We start from the raw sequence: 12,752 nt of genomic DNA, 5'->3' as shown, positions 1-12,752 counted from the left end.
GCGCTGGGAAGTAAGAAGAGCTGCTGAGAGGGGAGAAAACCACTATCTGAATCTGGGAAGCTGCAGGGCAAGGGAAAAAAAGGGACACCTGCTACTGGAGAGGGAGAAAGAGAAATGCTTCTGGGAGGGGAGGAGGGAAAGGAATCTGGGAAGCTGCTGGGCCAGGAAAAAAAAGGGACAGCTGCTACTGGAGAGGGAGACGGAGAGATGCTGCTGGGAGGGGAGGAAGGGAAGGGAGAATGAAAAAAGGAAGGAAACAGCTGGCAGAGAGATTAGAGGAGGGGAAGGGGAGACACAGGCATGAGAAAGTAGAGAGATTGATGATAGGAAGGGGTCAGCAGAAAAATAAGCAGAGGGACAACATGATAGATCTGGTGTAGGAGAGATAAAAATGAAGAGAGCAGTGAAGCTGGAATGAATCATGTAAATAGGAGAGAGGGGCACAAGCTGGATGGAAAGGGGAGAGGGACATAGAAAGAAGACAGATACCATATGGAAGGGGGAGAGGACAGATAGTGGATGGAAGGGGCAGATGCTGGATTGAAGAGACAGAGAGGGCATACGCTGGAAGGAAGAGAGTGAAAAAAAGATTGAAAGCAGAAACCAGAGACGACAAAAGGTAGAAAAAAATAATTTTATTTCTATTTTGTGATTAGAATATATCAGATTTGAAATATATATCCTGCTAGAGCTGGTGTTAGACATAACTGGGGACTGCAAAACCCAGGCAGTGCTTCTTTAGCTTTCAGCTGGCTTAGGGCGCTCTCTGACCAGGGGGCAGTTGCCCTAGTTGCACTCCCCTAAAACTATTCCTGTCATGTGTTACTTCAGTATTCTGTTAGCATGATATTTCTGTGTAGCATTCTGTAATAATTTGGCTTGTTCAGTTTTCTTGATAGTAGAGGGGATATATGTGAAGGGGAGGGGAGACAGGGGTTTTGTTGATCCTTGCTCTGAATTATTTGTATTTATAAAATGACAATTCTACAGAATATTGTTTCTTTTTATACTTTAATAAAATACATTCAATATAAAATCATAACTGAGGCTTGTGTGGATGGGATCAGATGATTTGTGGGGACCGAGCTCGCGGAGATGGGGCGGAAACGGGATTTTTAAATTTTAGTCCTAGTAGTTTGCCGGTCCACAAAATAATTATTTTTTTTCTGCCGGTCCACGGGTGTAAAAAGGTTGAAGAACACTGCTCTAAACTGCTGATTTGCTATGATAAATCAGATTTTAAAATGAAGTTGTGCCTCCTGCAGAAGAAGGGTTAGTTTAAATGGGTCCCTTTAATAGTTTGGACCTTGATAAGTTGCCATCTAAGGCAAAAGGGATTTGCAGAGGAGATCATTACAATGTTGCTGCAGGCCAAAAAAAAAGATCCACCTTCTTGGCATATACCAAGTACCTCTGAGGTACTTTAGAATTTACCTTCCTCCATTCAGAAAATTGGTCATTTAACCCTTCTCTCTATTTTTCACCTTGTTATCCAGTTCCAAGTTAAATATAGAACATTGTTTCCTATTCTATGGCTTTTTAATTTTTTTAGGGATCTTATATGAAATACTTTGTTAAATGTTTTCTGAAAATCTAGATGCGAGTCGCAACTTCCTCATTGCTAAATCTGTGGCGACTGTCCTTTTAAACTATTTCAATATGTTCAGTAATTTTGTTCATTATAACAATTTCTTCCATTTTGTCCAGCACTGAAGTCAGTCTTATCAGCTCTAGTTTCCCAAATCACTCCTGGAATTGTTTTTAGAAATTGGCATTATTTTATTCACTTTCCATTCCTGAAGCACCGTATATGATTTTAATGAATAGATTACATTAGTAATAGTAGATCTGCAGTTTGAGTGTTTAGTATTCTGGGGTGTATATCTTCTAGTCCAGGTGACTTGCCGTTCTTTAGTTTGTCGATTTGATCTATTGCAGTGTCTATATTCACTGAGACTTGTTTGAGTTCCTCCAAATTGTCACCTTATACCATGGCCATGAAATGGTCCAACTGACTCCCTACCAAAGAGCAAGAAGTGATCTTGGGCAGTAAAGATGAACAGTAGGAGGATAATCACGATGAACAGTTTATTGAAGTGACCCAACCACGTTTTGACCTTTGCCTGTGTCAGGGGTCAGTACATGGTGGTCTCGGGGTATAGAGAATAAGCAGATGATTATGGTGGTGCCTACAATTGATAAATAATCTACAATGAAGAGTACAATAATCTATACAAAATTTTTATAAGTGCTTGGCACGTGCCTTGAGCCTGCCATGTAGTGACTGACCCCTGATAGAAGGTGTAATATTTCACAGAATGCTACCTTGGTATTTCTAGATTTCTTCTGCCTAAAAACCTGTTTGACTTCTAGAATTTCCCTCCCACACTTTCCTATGTCATTGATACCCACATATACCAAGACACCCATCTCCTTCCCAGCACTATTTAAAATCTTATCTAGGTGACGAATGAGGTCCTCCACCTTTAGACCAGGCGAGCAAGTTAACAAGTGATCTTTATTTACCAGCTACCCAGCTATCTACATGTCAAATTATGTCTGTCCTAAAATTTTGTTCTTGGGCACGTGCCCTGGGGACACTTCATTGGTGCAAGAGAATATTGTGTCACATAGAGAGCTAGTTGTTCCTACAGGACTACTACTTCCAATGCTAAGGCAATTATTTCTATTCAGGCTTCTAGACTAGAGGCATACCTTCTCTATTGTGGCCCTGGTCTCCTCTATATACCTTTCTGTCTATCTCAGCCCCTCCAAATTTGTTCCCTGAGCATTAGGAGCTCTTAGTACTGAGTACACAAATATGACATCTCACCAACTAGGAGATAATCATACATGGTGGCATCGCCTAGACTGCTAGATAGGCGGTATATCAAAATTAAAAAACCAAAACCTTAATACAAAGAACTGGATAGCCTCCATCTTGTTGCTAGACTGCTGTCCCCATCTTTGTATCAATTATTTGGTTAGTTGCTTAAAGTTGCTAATAAAGTAGAGATACTTAAACTAATATAAGTCCCTTAAATTTATTAGGATAGCGTATGCTATTTGTTGTTTGAAGATAAACTTAAGGAACTAGAATTAAAGGCTAGTAACTTGCTAATAAAGATGCCCAAGTAAGTCTGCAGGTGAGAAATCTTCGCTTACCCCCAATCCTCTTATTTGCTTAACAGACTATAAATTGAAGATTGAACTTGGGGTGGGAATTAAGCACTGAACAGAAAACTTGCAGCAGTGCTATGTCTGAGTTTGCTTTAATAAGCATTAAAGAAAAAAAATGCATATTTTTAAAGGATTTACTCTACAGCAGAACCTGCCAGCCAGATAAATTTCACAAAGACAATTTAAATAGACCACAAATTTATCATTTTAATCCAAATCTCCCTTTTCCACAAGTTTTAAGACAATTTCTCAGACAGTAAATAGTCATTGCCTTAACTTTGGCGATTCGGAGATTTGGATTAAACTGATTAGCTCTGTATGTGGTAAGTGTGAAGTGAATCTCAGTTTTTCGTTTCCACTCTTGGAGGCTCATGTGTCAATTCAGTATATTGTATGATACAGTAAGAAGGATATATTATTGGCTATGCTCGTTTAGTATGAAGTTCATTTTAATTGTTTTTGTTGTCTAAATCAAACTTAATCCCAAAACAGTCAAATTTTAGTTTGAGTATTTTATAACCCCAAAACAAAATGTAAACATCTGTTATTAAGTAAACTATTTAATTAACAACGTTGCACTCCTTTACTGTATATTCAAAACTCTCTTCAGGTGACTGGATGTGTCCTGTTAACAAAGGAGATGACAAGAAGAAAAAAGATGCCAATAAGGATGAAGATGATTGTAATGAACCCAGAGGAGATCCAGAAATGGCACCTATATACCTGAAAAGATTATTGCCCGTCTTTGCACAAACATTTCAGCAAACTATGCTGCCTTCAATTAGGTAAAACTATTTCTGTCTATGGTTCATATGGTGCCAGCATAGAGAGACAAATTTCAGACATGATCTGTTTTCCTCTGGGCATTTGCTCATTTTTTTAACCTTTATTCTTGACTTTATGTACCCATTATTATCCAGGGCAAACAGGTAGCATATTTTCACAGATGGGTGACATCATTCCTGGAGCCCAGTACAGACAGTGCAAAATTGTACTGTCGGTTTAACTTCTTAGAAGTTTCAAGACTCCCTGTAACATGCTTGAGTGAATGCCTTCCTGCTCGACGTTGGCTCGCGGGACCATCAGTTCTTAGTTTTCCGTGGAGCTCAAAAGAAGTGTGTCATTGGAGTCTCTCAAATTGCACTATTTTTTCCTTTTTTGTGCCTTCCTGTATCGATTTTCTTTTGTTTGTTATTACTTTATTTTGTTCAAAATTATTTATTATTTTCATTTTTGGGTTTTCAGCCCTTTTTCAGCCAGTTTTCTGGTTGGTAGCATCAACTCTTTTTTGATCACGAATTTACTTGACCATCAGAGGAAAAATTGATTCCTTTGATCTTGTGTCAGCATTTTTTCCCCACAATGTCGAAACCTTCCGGTTTCAAGAGATGTTGTCGGTACAATAGGGCCATATCAATCACTGATCCACACAACTGGTGTCTTCAGTGTCTTGGTCCTGAGCACCGGGTAGACTCTTGTCAACATTGTTCAGAGTTACAAATACATTCTTTGAAGGCTCGATATCCGCAATAAGAGAGGTGCAGGATTGTTAGCGCGCCAATGTCCGTGCTTTTGACGTACCACCCATCTTTGTATAGAAGAACACACGTCGGGATGCTGCGGAGCAAAACAAAAGGGAGGACTTGTTCTTGAAAAAGCCTTCGGGCGAAACTTGTTGAACCTTAAAGTTCTTCCCGAGGTTCAAAAAAAGAATGAAGAAATAGCTTAAGCTAAGTACATAAGTTTTAAAGTTGTATAAGAAAAGATTATTGATTTGCACAAAACATAGAATATAGAGCAAAATCACTTAAAAAAAACTAAGGTCTGATGATGAATAAAAGCCAGAAAGAGAAGCAAGCCTTCAAATAATTTGGCTGGTGGTTGGCTAGAACTGAAGACCGTAGAGGTACTTAGAAATGTATTATCTGAAGAAAAAAAGATTGATTAGAAAGTAGGCACTTTGAAGTTTATTATATACCGTTGTGGATTGATGGTGTATATTACATAGACATCATAAACAACATTGGGCTATTTTTAATACACTCCTTGAGAACACGACATTCCTGTTGAGATCAATCTTTGATGCTTTTGATGTCATTTCCTGAGCATCAGCCTTGTCTATTGTAATGAGACAGCAAGCATAGCTTCAGAAATCAGGCTTGGAACTCGCTTTTCAAGACCACCTTGCGAATAAGACAAATTTTTCAGTAATTACATTGAAAAAAGTATGCAGAAGATCACCAGGCAAAAATGTTGTATGACCTCTCCCTCAGCCTCCAAGTTGCATGATCCAAAACAGCCGACTACATAATTTAAAAGGCGTTATGCTATGCCATCAACGTCTTCCACAACTCTGGCTCCAAGGTACCCTAGAAGCCAAAGTTCTTAAACATCTACTTGAAACCCAGTTACCAGGTCGAGGACCAACTTTCTAATGTACGCAGGACATGTGCCATAGTATCCTGTAGATTGTAGTCGCTTACTATATTGCATAGTTTGGCGTCATCAGCGAATAAAGTTACCTTACCTTGAAGCCCTTGAGTCAGATCCCCAATGAATATGTTGAAGAGGAGTGGGCCCAGGACTGAGCCCTGCGGCACTCCACTGGTCACCTCCGATGTTTGAGAGGGTACCGTTAACCACCACCCTCTGAAGTCTGCTACTTAGCCAATCCTTAACCCATGCAGTTAGTGTGTCTCCTAACCCCATCGATTCCATCTTGTTCAGCAGCCTGCGGTGTGGAACGCTGTCAAAAGCCTTGCTGAAGTCCAGGTATACGACTTCCAAGGATTCTCTCAAGTCCAGCCTTCTTGTTACCCAGTCAAAGAAGCTGATAAGATTGGATTGGCAGGACCTACCCTTGGTGAATCCATGTTGACTGGGATCCCGGAGACTCCCCTCATTCAAGATCATATCTAATTTATTAGATTAATTAGTGTTTCCATGAGTTTACACACTAGTGAAGTGAGACTCACCGGTCTATAGTTCACAGCCTCTGCTTTGCAACCCTTTTTATGCAGAGGAACGACGTTAGCTGTTTTCCAGTCCAAAGGAACTTTTCCCGTACTTAGTGAGAGATTGAAGAGCACGGCCAACGGTTCCGCCAGAACATCTCTCAATTCTCTGAGCACTCTAGTGTGTAAATTATCCGGTCCCATGGCCTTGTTTACCTTGAGCCTTGTCAGTTCGCTGTAGACGTTTCCTGGTGTGAACTCAAAATTCTGAAACGGGTCTTCCGTGTTTTGTTTTGCCTTCAACTGTGGTCCGTGTCCCGGTGCCTCGCAGGTGAAGACTGAGCAGAAGTATTCATTTAGTAGTTCGGCTTTTTCGGAATCCGCTACCGTGTAGTTTCTGTCCGGTCGTCTAAGGTGTACTATCCTGTCTGTGTTCCTTTTCCTATCACTAATATACCTGAAGAAGGATTTGTCATCTTTCTTAATGTTTTTTGCCAGAGTTTCTTCCACTCGAAGTTTGGCCTCCCTAACTGCCGTTTTGACCGCTGCAGACCTGGTCCTATATTCTACTTTGGCTTCTCTTTTCTGCGTTCGCTTGTAGGAAAGAAATGCTTTTTTCTTCTCCTTAACGAGGTGCGAGATCTCCTTAGTGAACCATTGGGGTTTATTGTTTCTTTGCTGTTTATCTACTGATTTTTTTTTTTTCATATATAAATTTTTATTGAAAAGTTTTCAATATAGTGTACAAGAATAGCAAACTGCAAGAAACAAGTAACATCAGATACTATTACAATACAGGTAAGGCAGTAGTAAAAGCAAGAATACCACAACCCAAAATCAAAAACAAAACCATCCAACCACATCTAGTCTTCTCCATCCCTACCCCACCTCAAGCCCATGTTCCCCATCCCAAATTACCCCACAGTCCCCCCCCTCCCCATTCACTGAGCAGACAACAGAACATCCAATACTAGGAGATCCCCTAGAGTGTATCCAGCAGGTCTTCCAACTTACTCCAAGTGTGGAAATAAATGATATAGGTGTGGCGTCTCTTAGCCACGGCTATCTCCATCCTCCCCAAAGATAACAATCGGTTAACCCATATAGTATAAGAGGGGGCCTCTGTATTTTTCCAGTGGTTGGCAATGAGGCATTTCGCAGCTGCCAACCCCCAACGAAGAAACTTAGTTTGCCAGGTATGCTCCCTAATATTATATAATCCTAAAAGGCAACTCAGAGGGGAAAGTACAACACATTCACCCAAACACTCAGATAAAGTACCAATCACCGCCTTCCAAAAGGAATTGAGAACCCCACAGTCCCACCAGATATGTAAAAAGGACCCCACATGTGAGCCGCATCTCCAACATTGATCAGATACTCCTGGGAACATTCTATGCAGGCGTTCCGGGGTATAGTACCACCTTGTAAGAACCTTATAAGCGTTTTCCTGAATCAAAGCACAGGAAGAGGCCTTATATACCTCCCTACATATTGCCTCCCAATCTTTAGCTGTCAACCGGGAGTCTAAATCCCTCTCCCAGTGCTGACGAAACGAATGAGTAGTAGGTGAGTATCCCCTCCTATATTGATACAGCACCGATAATGATTTAGGAACTTTCTGAAGTACCAGCCACAGATTTTCCAGCGTTTTCCTCTCAAGCAGCAATCCAGAGTCCCAACCCTGAGCTTGCATAAAATGTCTAATTTGAAAGTAAGCGAAACAATCACCATCCGGTAAGTCATATTTCTGTTGGATTGCATTAAAAGAAACAATCCCAGTCGTCCCCATTAAATCTCTAAATACTTGAATCCCCTTTTGAGATCATCTATGAAAAACCCGATTATCATGACCTGCTGAAAATAAAGGTTCAGCCGTGATAGTAGCCAGGGAAGACACCAAAGCCCCCCCTCCCAAGTTAGTACGCACCTGGTTCCATACCCTTGCCAAATGTTGTACGAAGGGGTTTGATATGCTCTGAACCCATGAACGCTGCGGGCCAGAAGTCCACAGCCTATATTTCAAAGGCTCCAAACCACTATATCGCTGTTCCAGCTGTACCGTTCCCCCAGCTCCCAATCAAGCATTAACTTCAGCTGTGCCGCTTGATAATACCACACCAGATTAGGTAACCCTCTACCCCCCTCTTCTCGAGGAGCCCACAGCAGGGATTGGGCAAGTCGTGGGGATTTACGATGCCAAATAAAAGTGCGGATTTCTCTGCTTAATCTCCTCAGTTCCCCTAAAGGAACCGATATAGGCAAAGTCTGAAATAGGAACAACAATCTAGGAAGTACATTCATTTTAATGATCGCTATCCTACCCCACCAAGACAGCCATAGGCCATTCCAGCGCTGTAAGTCAGCCCTTACACGTCTATAAATAGGCAAATAATTTTTCTCATATATCCTCCCAATATCCGAGGGAATAAAGATGCCCAAGTATTTAATCCCATGGCTAGCCCATTTAAAGGGAAAAGTACCCTTTAACCCATCCACCTCCCCCTGTGTCAAGGTCAGATTCAAGATTTCCGTTTTAGCCAAGTTTATTTTAAACCCAGAGATCTGTCCATAGGTGTCAAATAACTGTAATAAATGGGGTATAGAATTCTCAGGTTGTCCCACATACAGTAGAATATCAACCGCAAACATCGCTATTCGATGTTCCACCCCTCCACTAACAACCCCAACTAGCGATAGATGATGTCTAATGGCCAAAGCAAGGGGTTCAAGGTACACTGCAAACAATAATGGAGAGAGGGGACATTCCTGCCGAGTTCCCCGAAAGATGGGAAAAAAGTCAGTATAAGATTGATTAATCCGCAAGCATGCCCGCGGAGCAACATACAGAGCCCAAACCCAATCTCCAAACGGACCCCCTAGTCCCATCCTATCCATAACATCCCATAAAAACCCCCAGAAAACCCGATCAAATGCCTTCTCGGCATCAACCGAGATCAAAACCACCTTTTCACGACCAGTGCCCGCCTCCCAAAGTAAATTAAGGGTTCTCCTAATATTATCGCTCACCTGTCTCCGTTGTATAAACCCCGCTTGGTCTTGATGGATCAGGGATGGCAGTACCTTCCCCAAACGCTGGGCTAGGACCTTAGCCAAAATTTTTGCATCTAAATTCAGCAATGATATGGGCCGATAAGACCCACATAATAAAGGATCTCTACCCGGTTTGGGCAATATAACCACCTCAGCCTCGTAGGCGGCAACTTACCGCCAGTAGAAATTCCATTAGCCACCCGGACCAGAAGAGGCTCCAATTGCACCGAGAACTGTTTATAATAACGACTAGTATACCCATCCAACCCTGGGGATTTACCATTCTTCAACCCCCCAATTACCCCCAAGATCTCAGAGAGTTGTATCGGTTCCCTTAAGTACTCCTGATCCGACTCTGCCAGCTTAGGTATCTGCAGTGAGTCCAGAAATCCAGTCTGCACTCCAGCATCTAGTGGCCCCGGGTGTCCATAAAGCCCAGAGTAGAAGTCCCGGAACTCACGTTGGATAGCAGAGTCCGTGACTTGTAGGTCCCCCCCTAGTTCTCCCTTAATACAAGTGATAGTCGTCCGATTTTGTTTGATACAAATATATCTAGCCAATTGAGCACTAGCCTTATTGCTATGCTCATAGATAGTAAGACGAAATCTCTCGTGCATACGCTCTGTTTCCTCTACCTGGAGCTGGTATAAGTCATCCCGGACTCTTTGCAGTTGAACCAAAGTCTGGGAATCTCTTGTGTTCTGGTGGTTCAACTCCAACTGGGTCAGTCGGGTTCTCAATTGAAGAAAGGCTCGGGCTCTCTGTTTTTTAAATCTAGCCCCCCACTTAATAAGCTCTCCCCAGACTACTGCTTTCAGGGCATCCCACAAAATAGCGTCTGATACCTCCCCATTGTCATTCAACTCCAAATATTCTCTCATAGTATTTTCCACCGCAGTAACCACCTGGGGGGAACTCAGTAGGGATTCATTAAGCCTCCAATATGTACAACCCCCCGGATCTAACATGCCAGTGCAAGATAACCACACCGGTGCATGATCCGAGACATGCATCGGCTCTATCTCCGCTACTTGCAGCCCCCCTGCTTGGTTCCTATGAATCCATACCCCATCTAGTCTAGTATAAGTGTTCTTTGCATGGGAATAGAAAGTATATGATCTCTGAGCACCATGAAGCAATCGCCAGCCATCTACAAGGCCAAGCGAACCCATCAGATCGCGAAATGCAGCAGCTGACTTTCTCATTGATCTACGCCCTCCCCCGGAATGATCTACAGCAGGGTCTGGAGGGACGTTAAAGTCACCTCCCAAATATACCGCCCCTTGCGTAAAAGTATGTAGAGCCCCCTTCAAGTTCCGATAGTATGCTTCTTGTCCCACGTTAGGACCATAAATATTGATAATAGTCAGAGGACGACTTTGAAGCACACCTTTCACCGCTAGACACCTACCCTCTCTGTCCCTATAGACATGTTCCACCTGTAATCCCAGTCCCTTACGGGCCAGAATAGCCAATCCACCTGCCCTTTTTGTAGCCCCCTCCCCTTGATGGGTCCAGAGCATATCAAACTGTGGTCGTTGGAGCAAAGATACATCCCTAGGTCTCAAGTGCGTCTCTTGCAGGAGGCATATGTCCCACTTCATACGATGGAGGTCTCGGAAGACTATACTCCTTTTGCCCGGGCTATTAAGCCCATTTACATTCCAGGAGCCTATGATCAATTCTGGATCTTTCCCTGGGGACCGCCCAATACCCAAGCTCCACTGCCCGCTAGACCCCTTACAAACAGACCCTCCCTCCCCCCTCCAATTAGCTGATTCTCCAAGTTTCGAATCAGCCATACGAAGAAAATGAGTCATACTGTAAAGGCCCATAGTTAGCACCTAGTATTGCTTTACCTCCCCATTCAACCCCCCCAATTCCCCAGGCATACATATAAAACACACACTCAAACAAGCACTCCATCCAAACCTGTACTGTAAAATAACCAACCTTATCTGCATAAAGCAAGCACACATAACAAGTGGAATAACCATTCCCTAGGGAACAAGCAAGCCATTTTCAACCAGCATAATAACAAAATCACATTCAGCTATAGTCCAAAGATACAGAAGTCAGATTTCCTTCTGGAGGACCGGATCAGGTAACTTAGGTAGAGGGTTGACTATCCACGATAGTGCTCTGGGAGACACCAGCTCTGATCTCCGATGCTGGTCCCGATGTGGCTCGATCAGGGGTGTCATGCGGCATCCAACAGCCAAGGTCTTTCAACGCCATCCATGCATCAGCCACATTATCCACCTTCCGGTGAGTCCCATTGATGGTGAAATGCAATCCAAAAGGGAAAAGCTATCTGTAGCGGTAGCCCTCAGCTCGCAGTATTTGGGTGACTTCCCTAAACGATCTGCGTTTCTGGAGTGTTGCAAGGGCCAGATCTTGATAGACCCCCACTTTCAACCCCTGCCACACAAAATCGGGACGACGACATGCAGCCTGTAAAACTTTTTCCTTCAATTGAAAGTCACCAAAGCAGGCTACAATATCACGGTTGCCAGGACCTCTCACCTGCCCCAGGCTTCTGTGAGCCCTCTGTAAGTCTATCATTAGTGGTATCATCTGAGATTCATCAGCAAGGAGGGCTTTGCAAAAGTCTGACACCACTTCCCTGGCATCCTTGTATCGATCCAAATCTGGTACTCCCTTAAAACGTAAATTATTTCGCCTTGAGCGATTCTCCAAGTCCTCAACCTGCCTTTTTAAGTCGTCCAGTTGCGCCACTACTGTGTCCATAGCAGCAGATCGTTCCTCCGCCAAGACTTCCACGTGGCCCAATCGCTCTTCAGCGACAAGGACTCTGCCGTTCAGGTCTCCCACTTCTGCCCGGATCTCTCCCAGCGCGGTCTTCACATCTGACCTCAGCCCCACCATTTCTGCCTTCAATTCTTTAAACCACGTCTCGATCTTCCCTTCCATAGGTCCGATTTTTCGACAGAGAGTTGGTCTGGGAAGACGCTGTCTGCAGTTGCGTGGTCGGCTCCACCATCTTGAGCAGCGCCGTCGGGGAGCCGGGAACGTGCGATCGAGTTTTCACACTCGTTGCGCCGGGAAAGTGAAATTTCTCCAGTTTCTTCCGGCTCGCCATACAATCAGCGAGCTCAGGCTCCAAAAAAAATTGCTCTCAAACCACCACGGGAAGCAAATATTAAACTTGCAACCGCGAGCCCCGACAGAGCTCTAAGTTTAAGCGGCCATATTCCGTGATGATGTCACTTCCTTCGCCGTTTATCTACTGATTTTATGTAGCGACGAGTTGCTTCGTGTATGGATGATTTCAGGGACGACCACATAGCTTCCACATTACTGGTCTCTGCTTGGTCCTGCAGTGTCCGATGGACGAAATCTCCTTCGCGTGCGAAGTCAGTGCCCCGGAAATTGAGTACCTTTGTTTTTGTGATTGATTTAGGGAAGCCTTTCCTAAGGTTGAACCATACCATGTTATGGTCGCTGGAGGCTAGCGTATCTCCTACCAAGACCCCTGAGACGCTTTCCCCGTTGGTGAGTACCAGGTCGAGAATTGCCTGGGCCCTAGTGGGCTCCGTTACC

General features: G+C 43.5%; 1 protein-coding gene across 10 annotated transcripts in view; it reads left to right on the top strand.

Moving 5' to 3' along the window:
* The window catches only part of HECTD1 (HECT domain E3 ubiquitin protein ligase 1), a 365,311-nt gene that overhangs the window by 86,097 nt on the left and 266,462 nt on the right, over positions 1 to 12,752 (top strand). For all 10 annotated transcript variants that reach the window (XM_033952151.1, XM_033952152.1, XM_033952156.1 and 7 more), the window contains exon 10: positions 3,791 to 3,965. In XM_033952151.1, coding sequence (XP_033808042.1) covers positions 3,791 to 3,965 — 175 coding nt within the window. The remainder of the gene's footprint in view (positions 1 to 3,790; positions 3,966 to 12,752) is intronic.

This window comes from Geotrypetes seraphini, chromosome 7 (genome assembly GCF_902459505.1).
Source record: "Geotrypetes seraphini chromosome 7, aGeoSer1.1, whole genome shotgun sequence".
In the NCBI taxonomy this organism is placed as follows: Eukaryota; Metazoa; Chordata; class Amphibia; order Gymnophiona; family Dermophiidae; genus Geotrypetes; species Geotrypetes seraphini.
Note: the sequence above shows the minus strand (reverse complement) of the source record. Positions and strands in the feature narration are given on the sequence as shown.